At 45.4% G+C, this 22,495-nt stretch overlaps 1 protein-coding gene across 2 annotated transcripts in view; it reads left to right on the top strand.

Moving 5' to 3' along the window:
* Positions 1 to 18,983, top strand: part of MCU (mitochondrial calcium uniporter) — an 82,667-nt gene extending 63,684 nt beyond the window's left edge. The window contains exons 1-8 of one of the 2 annotated variants that reach the window (XM_032694723.1): positions 606 to 662; positions 6,076 to 6,145; positions 10,178 to 10,348; positions 10,825 to 10,929; positions 13,458 to 13,618; positions 14,099 to 14,302; positions 15,792 to 15,908; positions 16,978 to 18,983. In XM_032694723.1, the coding sequence (XP_032550614.1) occupies positions 621 to 662; positions 6,076 to 6,145; positions 10,178 to 10,348; positions 10,825 to 10,929; positions 13,458 to 13,618; positions 14,099 to 14,302; positions 15,792 to 15,908; positions 16,978 to 17,055 (948 nt within the window). In that variant the 5' untranslated portion in view covers positions 606 to 620 and the 3' untranslated portion in view covers positions 17,056 to 18,983. Of the gene's footprint in view, positions 1 to 605; positions 663 to 6,075; positions 6,146 to 10,177; positions 10,349 to 10,824; positions 10,930 to 13,457; positions 13,619 to 14,098; positions 14,303 to 15,791; positions 15,909 to 16,977 lie in introns of those variants that run through there. The other variant, XM_032694722.1, reaches the window with a different exon arrangement.
* Positions 18,984 to 22,495: the final 3,512 nt, after the last annotated feature.

The raw sequence follows: 22,495 nt of genomic DNA, 5'->3' as shown, positions 1-22,495 counted from the left end.
ATAAGGCTTGTTGCCATCACTGCAAGGGCACGACTCCTGCATCCAAGGGCTTTCCCAAAATCCATGGGGGTTTGGAAGGATGCAGTGTGAGCAGTACCCATGCAAGGGGAAAGGATGTTTTTATCACATCCCAGACTCCCAAACAGCGGCAAGGTGTTTGCCTCGAGGGAAATACTTCACATAGTGTTTACTGTGTTAACATATCCAGAGATTGTAGCAAAAAGTTGGAGAGAAGGCCTTCCATACAGGGTTACAAATCCTCCCTGGTCAGGTTGGGCTCAGTTTCAAAGGAAATTTAGAATTTTATTTTCCAAATTTTTTTTTTTTTAAAGGAAAGCAGGCCACAGTGTCCAGGTACCTCAGAAAGAATTGGAGGTGGTGAAGTAGTGGGTGAGAGATGCAGGCAGAGATTTCTGATACCAGACGGGGCTGGTTTTATCCCTTTGGAGGTTCCTGAGGAAGCCAGAGAGGATGCTGACGGAGGAATGTGAGATGGGCAGGGCTGTGCCCGGGCACTGGCAGCGACACTGTCCCTCACGGGGCTGCCGCCACCTTCTCCCTGTCCCCTGCTGCCCTCAGACCCGCCAGGGTCTGCCGTGGGCACCGCTGGTGTAGGAGGGATGGGACGGTCCTGCCTGTGCTCGGAGCCCTGCGTTGAAGGGGTTTGTTTGCAAACTTTGATTTAATAGTCTCTGTGTGGGGGTGCTTGGGGCCGAGGGATGGCTGTGTGGGATGTCTGGGGCTGAGGGGTCTCTGTGGGGGCTGTGTGGGATGTCTGGGGCTGAGGGGTCTCTGTGGGGGCTGTGTGGGGTGTGAGGAGCTGAGGGGTCTCTGTGAGGGCTGTGTGGGGTGTGAGGAGCTGAGGGGTCTCTGTGAGGGCTGTGTGGGATGTCTGGGGCTGAGGGGTCTCTGTGAGGGCTGTGTGGGATGTCTGGAGCTGAGGGGTCTCTGTGGGGGCTGTGTGGGGTGCCCGGGGTTGAGGGGTTTATGTGAGGGCTGTGTGGGGTGTCTGGGGCTCAGGGGTCCCTGTAAGGGCTGTGTGGGGTGTGAGGGACCGAGGGGTCTCTGTGGGGGCTGTGTGGGGTGCCCAGGGCTGAGGGGTCTCTGTGAGGGCTGTGTGGGATATGAGGGGCTGAGGGGTCTCTGTGGGGGCTGTGTAGGGTATCGGAGGCTGAGGGGTCTCTGTGAGGGGCTCAGGGGTCTCTGTGAGGGCTGTGTGGGTTGCCCAGGGGCTGAGGGGTCTCTGTGATGGCCGTGTGGGGTGTTGGGGACTGTGTGGGGTGTCTGGGGCTGAAGGGTCTCTGTGGGGGCTGTGTGGGATGTTGGGGGGTGTGAGGTGCTGAGGGGTCTCTGTGGGGGCTGTGTGGGATGTCTGGGGCTGAGGGGTCTCTGTGAGGGCTGTGTGGGATGTCTGGGGCTGAGGGGTCTCTGTGAGGGCTGTGTGGGTTGCCCAGGGGCTGAGGGGTCTCTGTGATGGCCGTGTGGGGTGTTGGGGACTGTGTGGGGTGTCTGAGGCTGAGGGGTCTCTGTGAGGGCTGTGTGGGATGTCTGGGGCTCAGGGGTCTCTGTGGGGGCTGTGTGGGATGTCTGGGGCTCAGGGGTCTCTGTGAGGGCTGTGTGGGATGTCTGGGGCTCAGGGGTCTCTGTGGGGGCTGTGTGGGTTTCCCAGGGGCTGAAGGGTCTCTGGACAGAGTTGGATCCTGGATCAAGCGTTGGGATAGGGCGGGAATTTGTGTTAATTTCAGTCTGTTTCTTGTTGTTATTTACTTTAATTGGCCGTAAATCAGCTTTCCTTTAGTCCAGTCTGTTATGCCGGCAAGGGCTGGTGAATGATCTCCCTGCCTTTATCCTTTCATCCTGCTCCCGAGGAGTGAGGGAACAGCTGGCTGGGCAGCTGGCCCCAGTCAATCCACCACTGTTAAATTTACTTAAATCCAGTCAGAGCTTACGTGCTGGTGCAAAAATACTGGCTGTGGTGATAAGTCACACATCCCAGCCCTTGGACAGCAGGTTTCTGGTCAGGGCATGGTTTTTGCTCTGTATCTCCTTTGCTTTGCTGATAGCTGGTGTGAAGGGGAAGGAAAATGGGAGGACAAAAAGAGACTCAGTGACTTAGGATCAAAGTATTGTTTTGGAGAGACCGAAATGTAACAGAGTTCAGGAGGAAAAGTAATGAGGGAAAGATGAAATGAGGGAAATGAGGGAAAGATGGCTAAATGGAGCTCTTTGTTGAGGTGGGTAGTTTGGTTACTGTGGCTGCTTGGGAAACCTTGCAGCAGTTCTCCTCACTGAGATTCCAGCCGGGAGGTTTTAGGATAACAGCCACTTCTAGAGCCAGGAAAGACATTCAGTGTTTCATGCTGTGAAAGTCAGGATAGAGGAAAATAACTGTTGCTTGTTGGAAAAGGTGAGCTGCTTCGTGTCAGACTTCAGGCAGCCTCACTTAAAGGAGGCCCTTTTCTTAATTTGTAAGATAGATTTTGCTGCTGGCACTTGCAAACGTGTCCCTTAGAGGTTTCACTTGTAGTGAGAAATTTTTACACAGAGAGTGCTTTGTTTTTCACAAAAGCTCTGCAGCTTTTGCTGCACTGGTGCTCCAGCTAATGAGTTAGCAACATCTTTTACTTGGTTCTAGATTGATATTCACCTTTTTTCATGCTTGGGGTGTTTTTTTTCTGGACAGCCTCTTTTCTGGTCTTAATTAGGATTTGGAGACTCGATTTCTCAAAGTTGTTACCATTCCATCATTGATAATTGCATAAATGGAGAACAGGAGCTCTGCCACATTGCTCCCTCTTTTCCTATCAAAGAGCACTCACTGGCAGCTAAAGGGCTGATTTTTCCAGCAGGGCTTTGATTAACTTTGTCACCCATGGTAGTATTCAGAAAGCTACATTAGGACCTATAGAGATGTTGTTATTTTTACCTTTGGGTTGTCCAATATAGGCTTGGACAAGGCTGGAGGAAGCTTTAGTTTTGGATAAGGGACTGGGATTTTTTTTTTTTCCCTCCTGCTCCCTTAATCGTTCTGGAAGCAAAGCTGCTGCATAACCCTGAGCATCTTAACGTGCATCTTACTGCAGACAACAGAGAAATGAAAGATCCCATGGATGTGGAAAGTGAATTCCTGAATATGTTCTCTTGAGACCCAGAAAGTTATTCTGGTGCTTAGAGCTTCTCATTTCGGTGGTCTGGCTTTGGTGCTTTTCACACTCCAAGTATTACTTATTTTGGAAGTGGTGGACAAGTCTGTCTCAGCTGAAGCCTGGATGTAGTTAATTCCACACTTCACTGCCGAGGGAAGGGTGAGCTGTCGACTCCCTGATGGTGAGATCTGGTCAGTAAAGCTTGAAATAAGTTCCTCTCCCTGCCCCATTCCAGTCCCCAGCCTCAGCTTTCTGCCGTATTTCTACAGGAAGCTGTTGAACTGCAGACATCAGGTAAAGGGTTCAGACATATCTCTCCATCTCAGTTTTCAAACAGCAGTCTCCCTTCAGGAATAAAAATGATGGATGATTATTTAAGTTCTTGCTAACCTTGGCTGGCAGATCATGACATTTCTCTCTCTGCTGAGTTTGAGTTCATTTGTTCCTTTTTTTTTTTTTTTCTGACCAGTGGAGAATGTTTTTGTAGGTAAGAAATTCTACCAGCAGCACGCATCACACTGCACAGTCCAGGGCTGCAGGAGTGACAGATACATGCAGTTTAACAGCATCTCTCCTGTAAAACATACTGGCAGCACAGTCCTGGGGGGGATTAGTGAAACAGAGGGGTTCAGCCCATGTTGGGATGCAAGAATGGTCCAAGTGGTTAAATCCAGGGACACCTCAGCTTTTTGATGAGTCACTTAACAAGCCTTGTGTTTTCAACCTGTTTTGCCTTTTCCTCTGGTCTTGCCCGTGTTGAATGAGGACAGGAGGCTTCTGGAGCAGAGTCAGGTACTCACAGCCTTAAGGTGAAGTCTTTGTAGGTGCTGCCTGATAACATCTTCCAGTTAGATGGTTATTTTGCAATGGGTTTAGTGGGGTTTAGGATTTTTCTGCAAACTGCTACTGGCTTTTTGGGCTGCCATGCAAGTCTGGTAGAAAGGCAGGCTCTTGCTGTGCAGTGTTTCAAAAAACGGGCAGTTAATTCTGTGTAGAAGGGAAGAGTGAAGCACTGAACAGCACATATCAGTGGCAGCTGTGCCATGGGATCAGATAAAACAGGTCCATAAACAGTCTTTGGGGTAGTGCTCTCTGACAGCAGGGTTTGTGTGAATTCTGCCCATTTATTATTGTATCTGATACTATTTTTAGAAGGATTAAAATTCTCCTTCTTAGGTAGAAATTGGTTCTGAGTCTTGTCTTTCATGTGGTGCAGCTTCTGATCATTGAAGCTTCTGACTTTTTTCATAATAGAATAGTCATGTCAAGACAGTGGAGCTTGATTTGTCCACCATGTGAGACTGTAGCTGTGTTTTCTCTCAGGTAGTTTTGAGTTTTAAACCTGTTTTTTTTCAGGTGGGGGCTGGTCCTGGTTGCTCAGCAGCAGCACACGGGTGTCTGTCAGTCCAGTTGCTATTTTTCAAATGTTAAACAGGCAAGTTTGCCTTTTGGTTCACAACATTCAGGGGGGTTTTGAAACATTACGTTTGCGAAAACATGCAACTTCCTACTTGAGTTAGAGCTGTTTAATGCCCAGTTCTCTTTTCCTGTGAGCTACTTCATGATTCTCAACCATGGGAAGCTGAAAATGCGGTGGTGAGGAGGAAAATTGAAAATGACTTGACTGATTTTCATTGTCAAAACTGAAAGAAATGAAGTGTAAATAAACACAAAGTGAATTTCTAAAGCTGACAATGCAGCGACCATCAGGGCCAAAGGTCCTGCGTTCAAGAAAGATTAGTTGTGAAACTGTCCTTGGTTTGCATAGCAGGCTTCAGAGGGCAAGCAAAGTAGCAGTTAAATCTAATTTTAATTAGACTATTGAAGGCACCTTCACAAAATATATAGGTCTGGACTATTTGGCAGAGAAATTATCAACAGCGTGGGGTTTGTTTGCAAACTTTCAATAGAAGTTTACTTAAACAAGCCCTCCCCGTGAGATACCTTTATAGGAACGTCGGTTTGGCAGCTCTGCTTTAGCAATCAGCAAAATAAAAAATATCCCAGGCCGTAGGAATGCCCAAATTGGAGTGCAGCTGTTGAGAAACCTGAGGCTAGCCACTGAAATACATCCCACCATAGACAGGTGAGGGCTGCTTTTGTGCCTTATTTTGTTTTAAAACAGGGCTCTTTTGTGCCAGAGTTAAAATTTTGCTGTTGGGGAGGATTAGTGTATAACTAGTGTAATTTATTCTAAGAGATAGACTTTAAATCAGTCTGATTCCAGATTTTCATGGACAGATGAGTCCCTTGCCAGGATTGCAGAGCATATAAACCATTCGTGCACTCCCTTTATTGGGCTGTTGGGGGGGGGTGTTTATGGCTCAATATTACAATTATTGCTTTTTATCTTGGAACAATTTGTTCTGTGAACAGGCGTGTTTACTACTTGTGTCTCAGAGTTTGGCTTCCCTGTGTAAGGACAAGGAAAAAGTCACGTTGGCATGGAAAACAACCAAAGAGAATGAACCTCTTAATCCACAACGCTGTGAATGTCCCCTCAGTTAGGCTAAAACTTCTTTTTTTAACCTTTAAAGACTATGCTTTTGTGTGATTTCTGCCTTCTATGTCTGCGTAGTAAACCAGATTGATTTCCTAAAACTGATTAACCATGTGGCTGTAAAAATACACGATACGTTAAGGAAAACAAACCACAGCTGTTCTGGTACAGACTCTCAGCTCCGTGTGTGGAGGGTGAGGTGTGTGGAGGTGAACTTGGCTGAGGGGGGAAACCCTGTGGGGTGACAGATGGGAAAAGAAGAGGCTGTTCCTGACAGTGCTCCTGGTTCGTGGCCACCCCTGCGGTGGATGGGAGGAAGCGCCCGGCACTGGGGAAGGGGCTGGCGGGAGGGGGACAGGAGGTGGCACTGGGGTGCGATCCTGCCAGACTCTGAACATTTGTCCTTTTCGCTGTGCTCGCGTTTTCCAGGTGCATCAGCGGCTGTCTCCTTGGCAGAGCGTGCGGGTGGTGTATTGCAGTACCGTAGTGCCCTCTGATGGTGAGTACACACGTGCAGCGACTCCGGGCTCGCTTGGGCTTCACTAACTTCGGTTGCCTTCCCTGCCCCCTTTTCTGGTTGAGGCTTTTTTGGCAGCAATCCAGTCTGGAGCTAAGGAAGAGACAGAGAGAACAGCGTCAAGAAGAATTAAGGCAACGGTCAACTTTTCTACTAACTGTCCATACAAAACTGGACAGGCTTTATAAAGAAAGACGGAATTGCGTGCAACTGTCTGGATCTCTTTGCCAGGCTTGTCCCTGATGTAGCTGTGAGCTCTATGTGATGCTCACCCTCCAGGGTAAATGTCCTTCCTGAAGGGAGGGGGTCAGACCATGGACCAGGCTCTGCTCCGTGGTGCTGAGCAATGGGACAAGGGGCAACGGGCACAAACTGATGCCCAGGAAGTTCCACCTGGACATGAGGAAAAGCTTCTTCACTGTGCAGTAACCGAGCACTGAACAGATTGGCCAGAGAGGTGTGGAGTCTCTCCCTCACTGGAGATATTCCAGAACTGTCTGGGCACAATCCTGTGCCATGTGCTCTGAGATGACCCTGCTGGAGCAGGGAGGTGGGACCAGATGACCACTGTGTTCCCTTCCAACCTGGCTCAGTCTGACCCTGCCTGCCCTCTTGGCTTCATTTATGTAAGAAAAGTGCAGTTCATACCAGCTGTGTGCTGAAGCAGTGGAAAGCATCGTTTGCTGCAGTGAATAAGTTGTGAAGCCAAGGCACTGTTGTTCCTTTATTTAAACTCTGGGACAGCTCAAACATTAAGCTTTTTTGGCAAGGTTGTCAGAGCAAAAGGATGCACTGGTGGAACTCTAAAAACCTCCGTGTGCCAGAATGCACAGAGGAAAGGAGCAGCTCTGAGCTTGCTGCCTGCTTAACGTGGGCATGCTGTGCACGGAGACTGGAGCACTTGTGCTGACTGACACGAACAGGGAGTGCATCCTCTCCCCATTAAGGCTTGTTAATAAGGCCTGAAAGCTAATAAATTAAGGGTTCCAGCACAGTCACTGCCTCTACCAGGACAGTGATGTGGGCAAACACAAAGAGAACATGACTGCTGTGGAGAGCTCCAATAAAAACCTGAGGGATTGAACAGGTAGAAGTGCAGAGGGCATTAAAGATTGGGAGGATGATGTCAGTGTGCCTGGTATGATTTTACCTCTTCTTGAGTATTCCTTTTGTTATTTCTTCCAATAACTTTGCTGTGCATTGTTTTGACCTCATGTATTGCTTAATCCTGTTCTTTGTATACTTTTGCTTATGCAAAACCAGAAGTCTTTAAAAAAAAAAATACCCATGACCTGTTGCTGGTTCACATGTGATTGAGTCAAAACTTTGTGGTGCTTGAATGAAACTTGTACCTCAAAGCAACCTCACACTTAATATAGAGTGTAAAGCTTTTAAAATTCTCTGTGGTCTTAATTAGCAGCATTCCTGGCCAGGTTGTGGGTGTCTGTAAATGCACAATTGTATACAGTTACTTTCTTTTACTTGTCCCATGTATTTAAATGCTGGCATAACAGTGAAGATGGGCCCAAATGGTAGCTCTGTGATTAGTGAGATGCCAAATGCTTTGTCCACTTAGTAACTTGTGAAGTAGATGCAGGTGATGCCCAGGGTTGTGGGAGCAGAGCAGAGCGAGGCAGCCCTCTCACAGGGGCTGGTTATAACTTTTCCTGGTGCTGTCTGCTGCTGTCTGCTTGGTTTGTGTTATTGACACATCCTTTGGATTTCTTTCTTTCCCTTCCTTGCCTCTGAGCTCTTCCCTCTCCAATGCAGTAAAAATCTGACCAGCGTTGCTTGTGTGGGAGGTGCTGAGAGGATCACACTGGAATTGTGGACTTTCCCCACCAGTGAATTAAGCTAGAGAATTACACTAGAGAATTACTTCTTCAAGGAAAGCATAAAGCAACTGTATTTTCAGCCTTAGTGAACCCTGTCTTTTGAAGGGAAATAATTTGGTCTTTAATACTTCACCTGAGCTGGAAATCCTCAAGAAAGGCTTTGTGTGTGCTACCAGCGCTGGTGACCCTTAAAATGCAGCAGCAGGGCTGGTGCTGGCAGGCACTTCCTCCAGAGCTGGCAGTGCTGGAGCTGTGGTTGTGGTGTGGTAGCAACGGGGATACACAGAAGAGTGTCCATGCAAACATTGTTATCTCTTCTGCTCTGCAGCAAACTGCCTCACTGCCCCTGTGACCCAGGCAGTGTTTTAAATCACGTGTGTGTTCCGTGGTTATGGAAGCACAAGTTTGTTGCATATGCTGCTCACAGGACCAGTGAATTCTATACTGAAGTGGCTATTTTAAGCTTCTAAACATGTGGATTGCTCCTTCTGAGCCTGCTATCACAAGTGTAGCTAATGCTAATCTCTTTCTTACCCATCTCTTGTTCAAATACTTGAGTGAAAAAACAGAAAAATCTGATAGCTGGTGTCATAACAGCTGCTGATAAGGAGCTTGAAATTCTGTCTAACTGTCCAAAGAAATTGGCAGTTTACTTTATTTTTTCCCAGGAAAGATCTGTCTGTTGTCTCTGAGCTCTAAGCTTCAAAACACTAAAGCTACTAAAATCCTGGCAGGTGTCCGAGTCTTGAGAACAGACAATAATAGGTTTGCAAATTCTGGGGCCTCTTAAGATGCTTTAGGTGTCCATACTTAATCACTTCCACCCAGTCCTTAAGGAATTCGGGGTAGCAATCCTCTGGAAGAGGGAAAAACCCTTTTCATGCGTGTTTTGGTTCATGAAGGTGGATGACAGTCAGCTCAGAAGCCCAAGAGAACTCTTCCGGCTTCGTTCAGGTGCACTTGGTGCATCCTTTCTCAACAACCACGAGCCTCCCTTTTCAGAAAGGTGTCTCCAAGACTTGTCCTAGTAGTTCCCTTTGGTAGTTAAAATAGCATTATTTGCCTCTCTTTCTTCTCCTGTTGACTTCTTTGACTGACTAGTTTTGATGTTAGCTGCTTAAGTTGACTTAGTATGTCAAACCATGAGTTTAAGTAGTTGACCAAAGCTACACCAGGTGGGAATACTGAGGCAGATGCAGAGTGGGTGGGTGTGACTGCACCATCCTTGAGACGTGGAAACGCTCTGAGCAACAAAACAGACCGTAGGTTTTTACATGAAGATACATATAAAAATCAAATCATTTTTAGGTGCTCTGCTATATCTTAGCAACTACTGCCCTTGAGGACAGCTTTGACTGGCTGTGATTGAGCAGAGGGCTTTGGAAACATTTTTAACTTCTCTGTGCATGGATGTCCTGAAGCACACGGAGCAGGGTTGTCTTTCTGACAGTGAAATGATAACCAGCTTACAGTTCTTACAGGACACTACTATGGATTTTAGAAAGGTACCCTGAAACCCTTGAGAATGCTTTGGAAAAATGCTCCTGACAGAACTAAAGAAATGGGAAAATCTTGTTCTGTCTACACCTAAATAGTAATGTCTGTCTCGAGAAGTACAAAGAGTATTGATCCCATGAATTTTAGATGAAATGACCTTGAAGCCTGAACTCAAGAGTGCTGCTTCCTACAATCTCGTGCTCCTGACTGCTCTCTTAAATATTTGTTGCCTCAGGACAAAGAGGAGGAAACCAGAACTAAACAAGAATAAAAACATTTAAAATTGATGTTTGCTAATATACACAGTCTACCTTTGTCTCCTGGGCTGTAAATCCCGATAAACTGCGGTGTTTTGTCTTCCATAGTCCAAAATGGTTTGATTCTCAAAAACTAAACATACTGTGCTGCCATGTTTTGACTTTTACATATCATGTTGCCTTTAGTATAAGGGTGACTGAGTTTAGAGTAAGTAACTTTTCTGCCAAGTTAATGGGAGAGAAAACCTCAGATATCCCTCAGTTTTTCTTTGATGGACACACGTCCTGATAAAACCAGAAGTTTAGTCTGCATTATATTCAGCTTATGACTACCTTTGCCTCTTTCTCCACGGGGCAAATAGAGAACTACTATGAGAAGATGTGTTAATTTTTAATGGTCACCTTGTATTTTTGTCATGTTTTAGAAGTGACAGTGGTTTACCAAAACGGGTTACCTGTGATTTCCGTGAGTCTTCCGTCCCGACGTGAGCGCTGCCAGTTCACCCTGAAACCCATCTCGGACTCTGTGGGGGTGTTCTTACAACAGCTGCAGGCAGAGGACCGAGGCATTGATCGGGTTGCAATCTACTCAGCAGGTACTGCTGTTTACAAACTCATTGATTTACTTGCTATTTGCAGCCAGCTCGCTGCTTTTGAAGTAAAAGTTTGCTGGGGGGCGAGTTCTTCGACTTCAGTGAAAAAGCAGAAGGTAGAAATGCCCTTCCTAGAGTAAGAATATTGTTAGCTATGCCTGTGCAGTCCAGTGTGCCAAGGAAATCAGCTCTAACAGAGGTGTTTCTTGGTGACTTTCCTCCTATTTAGTAGGAAAGGTGCAAGCTGTGCAACCTACTTAGAGGTTCTAATGGATCTGCCAGGAATTAGGTGTCAGAGGTGGTACAAGGGAAGCAGGATCTTGTCTTAGCTCTGAAAACTGAGTCATGTTTCACATTTCCTCTGTCCTGATGGAAACTATTGTCCGTGGGAAAGGATAGAAGCCCAACAGCTGGGTTTGGGATGGTGTTTGAGTCCTTTATTCCTGCTGTGTAACAAGTGGTCTGTGTTGTCCCTACAGATGGCACACGTGTGGCCTCCTCCACAGGCATAGACCTGCTTCTGCTGGATGACTTCAAGCTGATCATTAACGATGTCACATATCATGTTAGACCACCAAAGAGAGGTAAAGCAGCCTGGTTCTGGCAAACATCAGGAGTAAATTTCAGTGTTGAGTTCCCTGCTTAATTGCAACATGCTTTATTAACTTATTCAGGAACATGAGGTGGTATTTCTGAAGGGAAATGTTGCAGTTTCTGATCCTGCCTTTGGTGCCTAATTTAGTGATATCTGAATAATCAGTGATGAAAAGCAGATATTCATTCTGCTCAAAGCCAATGCCCCCGGCCTCCCCAGGAGGGATAAACAAAGAAATGCAATTCCTTTTCGTTTCTAAAATTTTCAATTTTTTTTTTTTTAATTACTGAAAAGTAATTTAATTAATTCTGAAGGAATACAATACAAAATGGGAATTAGATTGAGACTTAGATTGTCTGGTTTGGAAGAAAAAATTGTTTCCCCTGACAGTTAACATTGCTTCCATTTGAGTGTGATACTTTGAATATTGCAAATAAACCTTGAACCAGTCAAATAAATGAGACCATGCTCTCACAAAGTTGTGTTAACAAGAATCAAATAGGAAGGGAAACCGACCTGTTTTGAATCAATGAGAAAATCCATTTCAATAATATGCTTTGGATGTGTGTAATTTTCGAGATGTGAAAACTTGCAAGAAGCTTTTGAGACACTCCAGCATTACAGGTGGAGACAGGAACTTGGTGTTTTCATCTGCCCTCTACTCTTTCTCTGAGCACCCAGGTCTTGCACCTCTGAGGGACTGCAGCAAAGGGGGAAGTTTTGGAAATGCTGCTCTGCTTGTCTCACAGCTGTGGGGGATTTTTGTTCTGTTATTGTTGTAAGAAATGCTAATGTTTGGGCCTTCCACTCTTCAAGCAGTAGATATTGAACAGAGTCATTCATAAGGCAAAATCGGTGATCATTTAATCATCTTGACCAGCCTGAAGAAGGCAACATATTAAAGCAAGTTGATCTATCAGAAATCAGGAGACTGACCACATCTTTTGGGTCTGAGACCACCCTGGGTGGATGATGTCTGGGCAGACCTGCTGATATGTGCCCTCCTCCTCCTCTGTAGATGTAGGTGGCTTCCAAGGGCCTTTTTGGAAAGGAAAACAGTAAAAATGTACTTTAGCATTTTATTGTTCACGACATAAAATTGCCAAGGCAAAAAAGAAATTTCTGACTCGGGGGAACTTTGTCCCTGATATTTGGGAGCCTGGAATTGGGAGTGCGGCATGGGGTGAGATGCTGTTTCTCCTCTAAATGTGGGGTAGACTGACCTCTACTAGAGGTGGATTTTTCCAGTCTCATTAAAAGCACCTCAACAGAAAACTCTCCATTGAGACCAGACATCTGAATCACTGGATATCACACACACAAAGGAGGTGCTCTGCTCTGTCACCTCTTGTAGGATAGACCCATTTTGCACTGATAGGTGAGCTCTGGGATCACCAAGCCTGCAGGAAATCATTGCCTGGGATACATTTGCCAAGGAGATTTCCATAGTTAGTTTGTTCTAAAATGAATGTGCCCTCAAATAGGCATTGAGATTAGTTCTATTAAACTTTTGAGCTATTGCTTTTTCATTTTCACAGGATCACCTTGTGTGTTTTAGAACAGAAATGCCACAGCACTGTCATCTTAAATACTTTTTGAGGGTCGCTCCAGTAGGAACACAGGTTTTCCTTCACAGGGGAACAGGAACCCCTTAACTGAAGGGGGATATAATGTGCTTTGTGTGCCTTGGCATAGACAACTGAGTCATTTCTTTCCCTGGAGAGCTGCTGATCTTAAAGCTTAAGCTGCCCGTGTCTTTTTGAGTTGGTAAAATCATATTTGAGACGATACCCTCAGGTACAAACCCAAGGATGCTACAGAACTATTTTTTAAAAAATGTATTTCTTTATTTGGCTAATGTCAAGATCCTTTTCCTTTAATTTGAAACTTATTTTTTGCATGTGGAGTGTGTAACACAGTACCACTACTCACAACTCCTTTACAGACTTGTATGCTTTAAAAATCCTTTCTGTGTTGAAATGCAAGGGTAAAGGTGTTGTTGGGTCACGGCCCTGCCACTGTTTCTAAACACTATGAAGGGAGAATTCACTGCCCACAGAATATTGGGAAACAGTTCTTGACATTGATACTCAGAGTAATGATCATAGACATCCGTGGGGTCACTAACCCTCAGTGTTCAGTTGCCATCATCAATAACTGGGGCTGCCAACAGTCTGTGCTCTGAATTCTGACTGTCTTGACAGCTGCTGTGATGGATCATAACTAGTTTAGTTGTTCATTTGTGCTGTCTGTAAATATGGATCAGAAGCAGCTGTTGATATCTGGCATGCTTAATAGGATGTGTTTCTTTTCCTTGTCCTTATGAAGTTTTTAGGAGTACCCAAGAGTAAAGCCTGATTTTCTTTTAAAGGAATCACACTGTCTGAGAGTGGTGGAGCTCTTCCAAAGACTTCCTTGTTGAACAGACAGTTCTGTGCAAACTAAGAGCAGTTTCTCGAGGGTGTGTGAGAAGTCCTGTGGGTACATGTGTGTCAAGCACTGTCTGTTTTTCCCTAGAGCTCTTAAGCCACGAAAATGCAACGACGCTGAACGATGTGAAGACGTTGGTTCAGCAGTTGTACACAGCCCTGAGCATCGAGGAGCACCAGCTCAACAAAGAGAAGGAGCTGATAGGGAGACTAGAGGAGCTGAAGGAGCAACTAGCACCACTAGAAAAAGTGAGGAGTTCCTCAGTGTGTTTTACTCATTCTCTAAATGCAGCCTTGATTTATTTCAAGGTTTTAATTAGGTCCCTGCCATGCTTCAGATAGTTTAAAGATCACTGAAGCAGAAGGCACACTAAGTGTTTACCAAACCATGTCTGTTTTCTGGTTCCTGTGAAAGTATTTTGTTTCTTTGCTTTAAGTAATTGGAAATGAACTTGTTGGTAAATAAAGACTGGAGCTAATGCAACAGAACCTCTCTGGACATAAATAAAGACCTTTGTGAGGCATTCAGAGCATACTCAGAGTAAATATGGATGATGGCCACATACTGATGGAAAAGAAGTTTAGGTTTGTTTGCATAATGTAGATTCAACTCATGTTTCAAACCACTTAAAGTTACTATTAATATAAAGTACTGGTTTTTACATGATCTCTTAATGATATTAACACAGTTATTTTTGAGACTACAAGGTGCGTGTTTGTCTTCTGCAGGTAAGGATGGAGCTGAGCAGGAAAGCAGAGAAGAGGACAACCTTGGTGCTGTGGGGAGGCCTGGCCTACATGGCCACTCAGTTTGGGATTCTGGCCCGCCTCACCTGGTGGGAATATTCTTGGGACATTATGGAGCCAGTCACCTATTTCATCACCTATGGTAGTGCCATGGCAATGTATGCTTATTTCGTAATGACCCGCCAGGTAGGACTTGTTGTGCTGGCATTGACCCTGCAGTAGAAGGCTTTCTCTGGGCTCTCCTCCCTAGGAAAATAGCAGAACTGGGCCTGTTAGAAACTGCTTTGCCCCTTCCTTCTCCTGTCAGAACCAAGATGCCGCTTGTTTAATTTTTGGTGGGGTGTGGTTGTGGGGTGTTCTGCTGCTGATTGTTGCTTGGGTTTGTGGTTGTCTTACCAAAAATGCTTTTATATGTTTCGTGACTGACTGCTGAAGCTATACAGCAGTATATATACATATCTGCTGACAGATATGGGTGCATGAGGTACCTCTCGAGTTTCAAGGAAGCCCACCCCTCTGACAATCCGTGTTGACCCTTTTCAAGAGACCAAGGTTCAGGCATCTTGTTGGAAATGCTTTTGTTTAGGCCTTTCATGGATCTGGCCTCCCATCCAGATGAAGAATGCCTCTCTGGATCCTTGTAATTGTGACAGACTCTGTCTGGATTTTCTAGCACATGGTTTGTCTCATCACTTCCTAATCCCACCTAAATAATGAGGGAGAGAGGACTCAAAGAGTCTCTACTGTCACAAGGCCATCAGAACAGATGCTGTGGGTGTTCCAGGTGGTCTCTCTTAGCTGCATCAGTTTAGGGGCAGTATTTATAGCCTTTTCCTCTCTTTCTTCCCACAACCCTGTTGGTTTCAGAACCCTGAAATGTGTTAGTTTTTGTTCTCTCTGCATGGAAGGAGTCACACATTCGGCACAGGAGGAAGGTGATGGTACCTCACTGCTGGAGTGTAACAAATGCCTGACTGTACTGGGTCTGGCTGGGGGGAGTTAATGTTCTTCAGAGCTGCTGGGATGGGGCTGTGTTTGGGATTTGTGACCAAGACAGCCTTGATAACCCACCAGTGATTTTGCTGTTGCTGAGCAGTACTTGTACAGATCCTCCTTGATCTACCCTCTCCCAAGCCCCCATTCCCCACCCCTGGGAATAGGCTGGAGGTGGGTGAGGAGCTGTGAGAGGACACATCTGGTACCCTCAACTGACCAAACTGGTATTCCATGCCCTATAACACCATGTTCTGTTATAAATGGTGGGGGGAGTTTCTCCAAAGCAGCTGTTGCTCAGAGCCTGGCTGGGCATTGATCTGCTGGCAGGAGATGGCAAGTGATTACTTTTGCATCACTCTTACGTTACTGGCTTTTTTTCTTCAGTTATTAAACTGTTTTTATCTTGACACTTAAGTTTTTACTCTTTTGGTTTTTTTTTCCCCTTTGGATCCTCTTCCCCCATCCAGCTGCAGGGGAGTGAGTGGGTGGGGGCTGAGCTGCTGGCAGGGGTCACCCACCATGCCATGTGAGCTCAGACCAGGCTGTCTGGTCTTGTACCTTTGCTGTTGGAAACTACTCATCCTCTCCAAACACAGCTGAGCCATCCTGTGCTGGTGGTATCCTGGGTTGCATCCCAGTGTGCCTTTATTCTTATCTTCTCTCCTATTTTTCTCTTTAGGAATATGTTTATCCAGATGCCAGAGACAGACAGTACTTACTATTTTTCCATAAAGGAGCCAAAAAGACACGATTTGATCTAGAGAAATACAATCAACTCAAGGATGCAATTGCTCAGGTAACAAGAACTTTTCTGGAAAAAAGACCAAGAAATTAGTGCTTGCTAGCTCTTAGTTACTATTAATAGACACACCTCAAACAAGAATGAATGTATTTTAAGTTCTCACCCCATTTTCTTGTCACAGCCCCAGCACAACCACTGAGTTAGCTTTGATATTCCCAGGAATAGAACTGCTGGATGTGTAAATCAACCTGAAACACTTGTCTATATCCATCTGTAAGGGCCCTTTAGAAACTGCTGGCAAGTCTTGAGTTGCTTCAAGACACTTCATGCCTCAGAGGAGCCTAATTCAAGATTTCTTTTCTTCTCAGCTCCTACACACCAGATGGATTTAGTGAGGAATGAAGACTTGCATCCATTCAGTTCATGTCTTCCTGACTTAGCACTTCAGTGCACTGGGTTGCAGTGCTGGAAAATCATGTTCAGAAAATGTAGCTGTATTGTTAGAGGCAATGGGGGGCAGATTTCTCAGATTCTGGAGACAGACACTTTTTGGCAGACTGTCCACACTGTGGGATCTGCTCAGCAAAGGACTCAGGTAGAGACCTTTCCCCGTGTTTCTCTGAGCCTTTCTGCAGAAGGGTGGCATGAGCAGAGAAAGCAGAGCTACCACATTGTTTTTCACTGCTCTGTGTCATCCCTTTATTCCCAGGCTCTGGAAACGACAGTGTAGGATATGCAGGGCAAGATGAGTTCTCCCCCTGCCTTGGAGAAGGAACTGCATAAGGAATGTTGAATACAGATACTCTTGGGTATTTTCCTTCTCTTCTGTAATCAACCATCCCCAGTAATCTAGTTGGGGTGTTGATTCGTTGTTTTGGGGTTTTTTTTAAATATTCCATTGAGTTTATGGGGATCAAATCTTCCCTCCCATATTCCTTGAAGTGGCTGCATGCAAGTTCAGAGAAGGACAGCTGAGAATGGTTTTCCCAGATAAGAGCTTGTGACTTTGTTTTTGAACGCTTTCCTTCTGGACAGGCAAACCTTCAATTCTCTGAAGGGAGATGATAATGAGGGGGAAGGTGTGTTGGGAGCTTTTGCTTCATAACGTGTCTTCTACTTTCAGGCAGAATTGGACCTTAAGAGGCTTCGAGACCCACTGCAGGTTCATCTGCCCATCCAGCAAATTTCTGAAAAGGACTGAGCAGCAAAGAAGCTCTGAACCCCGGCCAAAAACCTGTTCATAGCTCTTGCCTTTTTTAATTAAAGCATTGCAGGTGGAAGCTGGGAGGTGGTGTGGGGGGTGGAGGGTTTTTACCTTTAATCAAGACAAAGGACTGTAAAGGGGGGGAAATCTCTTAAATCTGAAGATGGGACATTGTGGAATGTTAGTTCTGAAAAGGGCTTGGCAAATAGTCATATTTTACAATCTGTCTGAGTGGCAATTGTGTACAAATACAGGATTGGGGGGGTTCATGGAAAGAATGTAATGCTGGGGTGTAGGGGTGTCTTCTTCCAGCTTTGCAGGGTCTGCCTCTCGATAAGACACCAGCAGCCTGCTTAGCTTTTTAAATTTTCCTTTACCTGATTCCAGTCTCTCTTTCTCTCTCTCAAAAAAAAAAAACCAACCCAAAAACAACAAAAGGAGAAAAAAAAAAAAGAACAAAGAATCCAAGCCACCTGGAGCTCTGGCTGGTGATCAGACCTTGCCCTCCACCGCCATTAACACGCACACTTCTGCTCAGACCTGGTCTCTTTTATAAAAGTTACTACAAGACTGCTTTCTACTGGAAAACCGTGAGCTTCCCCTTCCCAGCCCACCCCCTGTGCTCCACTGACTTCCTCCTTTGCTTATTTGTAGCACAGATTGGTTGTAGCCGAGTGAGAGAAGGAATGAGTTTTCTTCTGGACATTTGATAATTGATATTTTGGATTATTCCATAATAACTATATAAACTTTGCATCCCGATGCCCTTGAGCTCCTTCTAGAAATCCACGGCAGCATTGCATGAGAGGTTTTTTATATTCAGTCTTAAGGGAGGGAGATTCCCCTCTTCCTACCCCAAATCTGATAGCCACCTGGACTATGAAATTATGAAGGCTTAAAGGATTACAAAACTGTGGCAGAATCATGACTCCTGCTTTTAAATGCGCAGTTTTGGAACATGGAGTAATGAAACTGGATATTTGACTGCTTGTGCAATGGGATAAAAGGTTTCATATATGGTCAAAGCATTTTCCTTGCCCAGAGGCTTTTTGAGAGCCTTGGGCTTCTTATGGTACAAGACATAGAACTTTGATTTTTCTAGCACTTTCCCCTGATTAAGTAGCTTTAAATGAACTTTATGTCCACAGGTCAGAATTTCTTAGGAGTGGCTAATGACATCTCTTGTTCTTAGCTGAAAAGAAATAGAGGAAGGAAGGTCAACCCATTGCCCTCTCTCCTAGCCAAGGCTGGCTGGTTTCTAAGCAGATAAAACATCTCTTCATTCAAAGCAGGTCAAGTCTGGTTTAGCATCCTGCTGATAAATGCCCTGGAGACAGGATGAAGGTAGGAGAAGGACACTAAGCTTTATATACAGAAAGGCTGGCTGCTTTTTTTGATGTTTCACTACTACTACTCCTCACTGTGTCATGGAAAGAGGCTTCTGTTTTTTCTGGAGAACCAAGTTTTAAAAACAAAAAGGAAAAATAGGAAAGAAAATAATTCAGTATTAATTAGACTCCAGGTGCCTTGCAGATATGGAAACACAGCTGGGATTGCTGCCTCTTCTCACTCAATGGCATGTTGGACCGAATGGGTGCATGTTTCTAGTTTTGTTTTTCTTTTCCCTTCCCCTTTCCTTCTGTCTTTCCATTTAATTACATTGTGTGATTATTTTTTATCTGTTTTATCCTGTTTGTGTGATGAGTTTTAAAGGGGAAAAAAAAATGAACACAATCCTGTAGCTGAATCCTTGGTGTGTGTTTGGGATGAGGGAGGGAGCATGGAGAAAAGTTCTTCTTTAAAAAAAACAAAACAAAACAAAAAAACAAAAAACCCGAACATGTGTAAAATCCTGTATCATTTATGAAATATGTATAAAAGAGCAATGTACTTCCGGAACAATAAATAACTATTCAATTTTTGAACGGGTGCTCTTGAATAATGTTATTTTGCCCAGCTGAGAAGAGAATATTGCCTGTGTGGCAGCTCTCTGCTGAGTTTCCTCCATTTCTTTTTGTTTAGGTTGTTTCTTCCTGCCCTTTCCTCTGTGAGGCCGTGGTGACGCAGAGCAGAGCTTTGCTGAAGGAGCTCGGATGGAGATCCTGCTGCCATGCCTGCCTAACACAGGGAGCACTTGAGGTGTTCAGGTGGAGGTAGAGACACTTGGTCTGACAAAGATGTGCCTTTGTTTGGCCAACACAGTAGCAGGATAAGAATATACACCCCAGTTACCTTAAAAGTGTCAACCAAGTGGTGTCAGTATTTCTGTGTTTTGTTCAGGTGCTGTTTCAGAGGAAAGTTGCTGAAGTTTTAAGGTTCTGTTCCTTTCTTTCTGGGCCCTTGAATGGTCTGATTTGTCATGGTGTGGCATATGATTTGTTCATTAACTTTGGGAATCAGCAGACCGTACTTTGTCCTAACTTCGTGGTGTTGGGATGAGGTGTTTGGTGCAGGTTTCTATCGTGTCCATCAACTGTTTAAAAAAATAAAATACCCACGATTGGCCAGTTTCTGAAGAGCCACCTCATGCTTTTTAAAGCTGGAGGAGAAGGACTGGAAGCTGTTAGTTGTCACCTCCCTTTAATCACAGCTGACAGACCTTCTTCCTCCAAGCAGCCCTAAGTCCACTGCTGTGTCCAGATAAACTGCTGCCATGCTTATGAAAATTGCTTGGCTCAGTTGCATAAAAGGTCACCTATTCTGGCATCCAGAAGAACAGGAGACTCGTGACATCTGGCACCACAATCTCTAATTTGAAAGCAAAAAGATGCTGTGACAAAATTGTTCCTGCACATGTTTTAATGTTGTTAAAGAGACAGTGTAGAAGGAAGGAAGACAAGAGTCTGCAATGTTCCCTGAAATCCAGGCTGTCCAGCGGGTCTTGTTAGTCCATATTCCTGAAGATTTTGCTGTCCCAGTGTGCTGTGGTCTCTGCCAGGTGTGGATGACATGCCATAAGCCTCACACTCCCATCTCAGTGCCTTGGAATGCCAACACTGAAGGGGAGGGCAATGTTTTTTGCTCTCCTGATCCACACTGTTAAATCTCCACAGGAACACTCTCTCTTGCAGCAGCTATTGCCCATCTTGGAGCCAGGCAGGTGACAGGGTCCTGCACAGTGCTGCCTGAATCTTAATGTCCACTGCATTCTTCAGCCCCTGTGAGGGATGAGTGTTCAGGTGCTGCTGCTTCTACCAGCTTTGTTACTCTTTTGATGAACCTCTTTTGTGAGGGGGACTTTCAAATACATGACCAGTTTAAAGTTGTCTGGAGAGCTGTACTAGGTTTCCTTTGCTGTGCCTGTGAGGCTCTGCATTCCAAGGCCCTCCAGGGAAAGGTGTTCATGGCTCCTTTTTTCCGAAGAGAAAAGAAGAAACCCTTTCTCTTTTGCCCTCTATCCCTTCCTGCCTGGCAGGCAGCCACCGTGATCCACCTTGCTGCAAGTTCCTACACTTCCATGTTGGCTCTAGGAGGGTTTTGCATGATGCTCTGGAGCTGCTCTTGGCACTTGTCAGACCTTGGCACTGTGCCACTCGAGTGGAGCTGGCCAAGTTGCCCTTTCTTTGAGCCAGCAGACCAATTTCTTTGATATCTTCTGAGGTTTTCTTGTGAGTGGAGCTGTAAATGCGAGCTCCTTTCCTCTGTACCACATTGTATGGCTTTATTTTCACACAGGGAAGGAGATTTTTGAATCTTAACTATCCCAAGAGATTCTAATTATTTTCTTTAAAAAAAAAATCAGATTTACTTGTATAATGACATAAAAGGGGTGAAAAGTAAAATACAGGAATGGAAATTAGGCTTGAAGTATACCTAAGCCCTGAAGTATGGGAGAAGCTGGTCTTAGGATGTGGCTCTGTGAGCTTGTACACCCTAATTTCTCCATCTGAAAATTGAGGATCATGGAAAATACACTGGGTTCTGTAGGACCTGTGGAAAAACACTCCCAAAACAGCAAGCTCTGCATCACAGCTCTCCACCAAGGGAGAGGAAATAACTGCTGCTCTTCACTAGGGGTGAAGTACTTGCCTGATTTTAATGGGCCCTTGATGTTTTACCAGAGTTCACACTCGTTCTTCCTTAGGCTCGTGTTTGCTCCCTGATCTCCCCAGCCCTTCCCATTGGCACCGTGTCACGTTGATTACAGCACCAAGGCCTATCTCAGAGTCCTTGACTTTGGTGCAATCCATCTCAGCAGCCTGTCAGGGCTTGCTGTGACCCTGCATCCTCAGATCCTGCCGCGTGTGCCGGGCCCTGCTCTCCCTGGGCGGCAGGAAGTGCTGATTAGCTCTTCCTCCTGCTCCTCCGGGCAGGTCCCTGCACCCAGAGCTGTGCTGCAGCACCTCCCCTTCGCAGGCCACTGGGGTGCCTTGAGTGGTGTTTCTGACAAAGCCTCTTCAGTCAGCAGTCCCTTACAAACAGTACAAGGCTTTCCAGCCCAGCCAGGGCTTTGAGGAACCTGAGTTCCTTGTGTGAGGATGGTAAAGCCCTCCAGATGTCTGGGAGGGGCAAGAAGGGTGCTTGCCACCTGCAAAATGAGCAGCCTTTCTCACTTAAGAGCAGACATACCCAAGCTCTGCAGCAGGTGTAGAGCTTTTGCATACCAAAACAAAATTGCAGCCCTCCGTTTTAGTACTGCCTCCCCCCTTCACATCTTTTAAACAGTACTGATGACTACTTTTAAGAAGTACTAACTTGATCCTGATTCTTTTTGGGAAGTTGGACTCATTCATCCTTGGAGTGTGGAAGTGGAGGTCAGGAAGGACGGATTTGCCTGGAGACTGCAGGCCCTAGAGCACCCCACTGGAATTATGTCCTCTCTCCCAGAGCATCTCCTTGCAAGAAGGATTTTGTTTGGGTTTTTTTCTCCCTTTCTGCTTTCAGAAATGACTGACACAGCTCCCTGAGGCACAGATTATGTGATCCAATTCAGGCTACTATTGTTTGTGGAGCAATGTTTGTCACCCAAGTTAATTTGCAAAGCAAAGAGAAAGTGCTGATAGAGGGGTTGCCTCTGGTGCTTCTTCCCAAAAGTGTTAAGAGGCAGCACACGATCTTCTCCAGCTTGAGACCCTTTCCTTGAACTAGATGTTGTGGTGATTGGGGATAGTGCCATCTCTGGGAATGCTTGGGCATCTCCTGCTTTAATCCATTTTGGAGAACTTGGTAGGGCCTGTTGGTGACCCCTTTGAGGCTCAGAATTGCAATGCTGCAGTTGGTTTCCCTGTGTTAATTGTCAGCTGTCAGTCACTTACCTGTACCTGTCAAAGCACGATTGTGACAGGCTCATGTAGCACCTCCAGAACAAAAGCAGCTGGGAAATTAGGTGGTTCAGAGAACTGTACACACCTGTGGCACCAACAGAACATTCCATCCACGCTCGTCAGTTTTATTTACCCAGGATCGTAAGTAGGAATCAACATCTCCATGACAATGG

The sequence above is a fragment of the Chiroxiphia lanceolata genome, chromosome 8 (assembly GCF_009829145.1).
Source record: "Chiroxiphia lanceolata isolate bChiLan1 chromosome 8, bChiLan1.pri, whole genome shotgun sequence".
Classification (NCBI taxonomy): domain Eukaryota; kingdom Metazoa; phylum Chordata; class Aves; order Passeriformes; family Pipridae; genus Chiroxiphia; species Chiroxiphia lanceolata.
The sequence above is the reverse complement of the archived record's forward strand: the minus strand, read 5'-3'. Positions and strand labels throughout refer to the sequence as shown.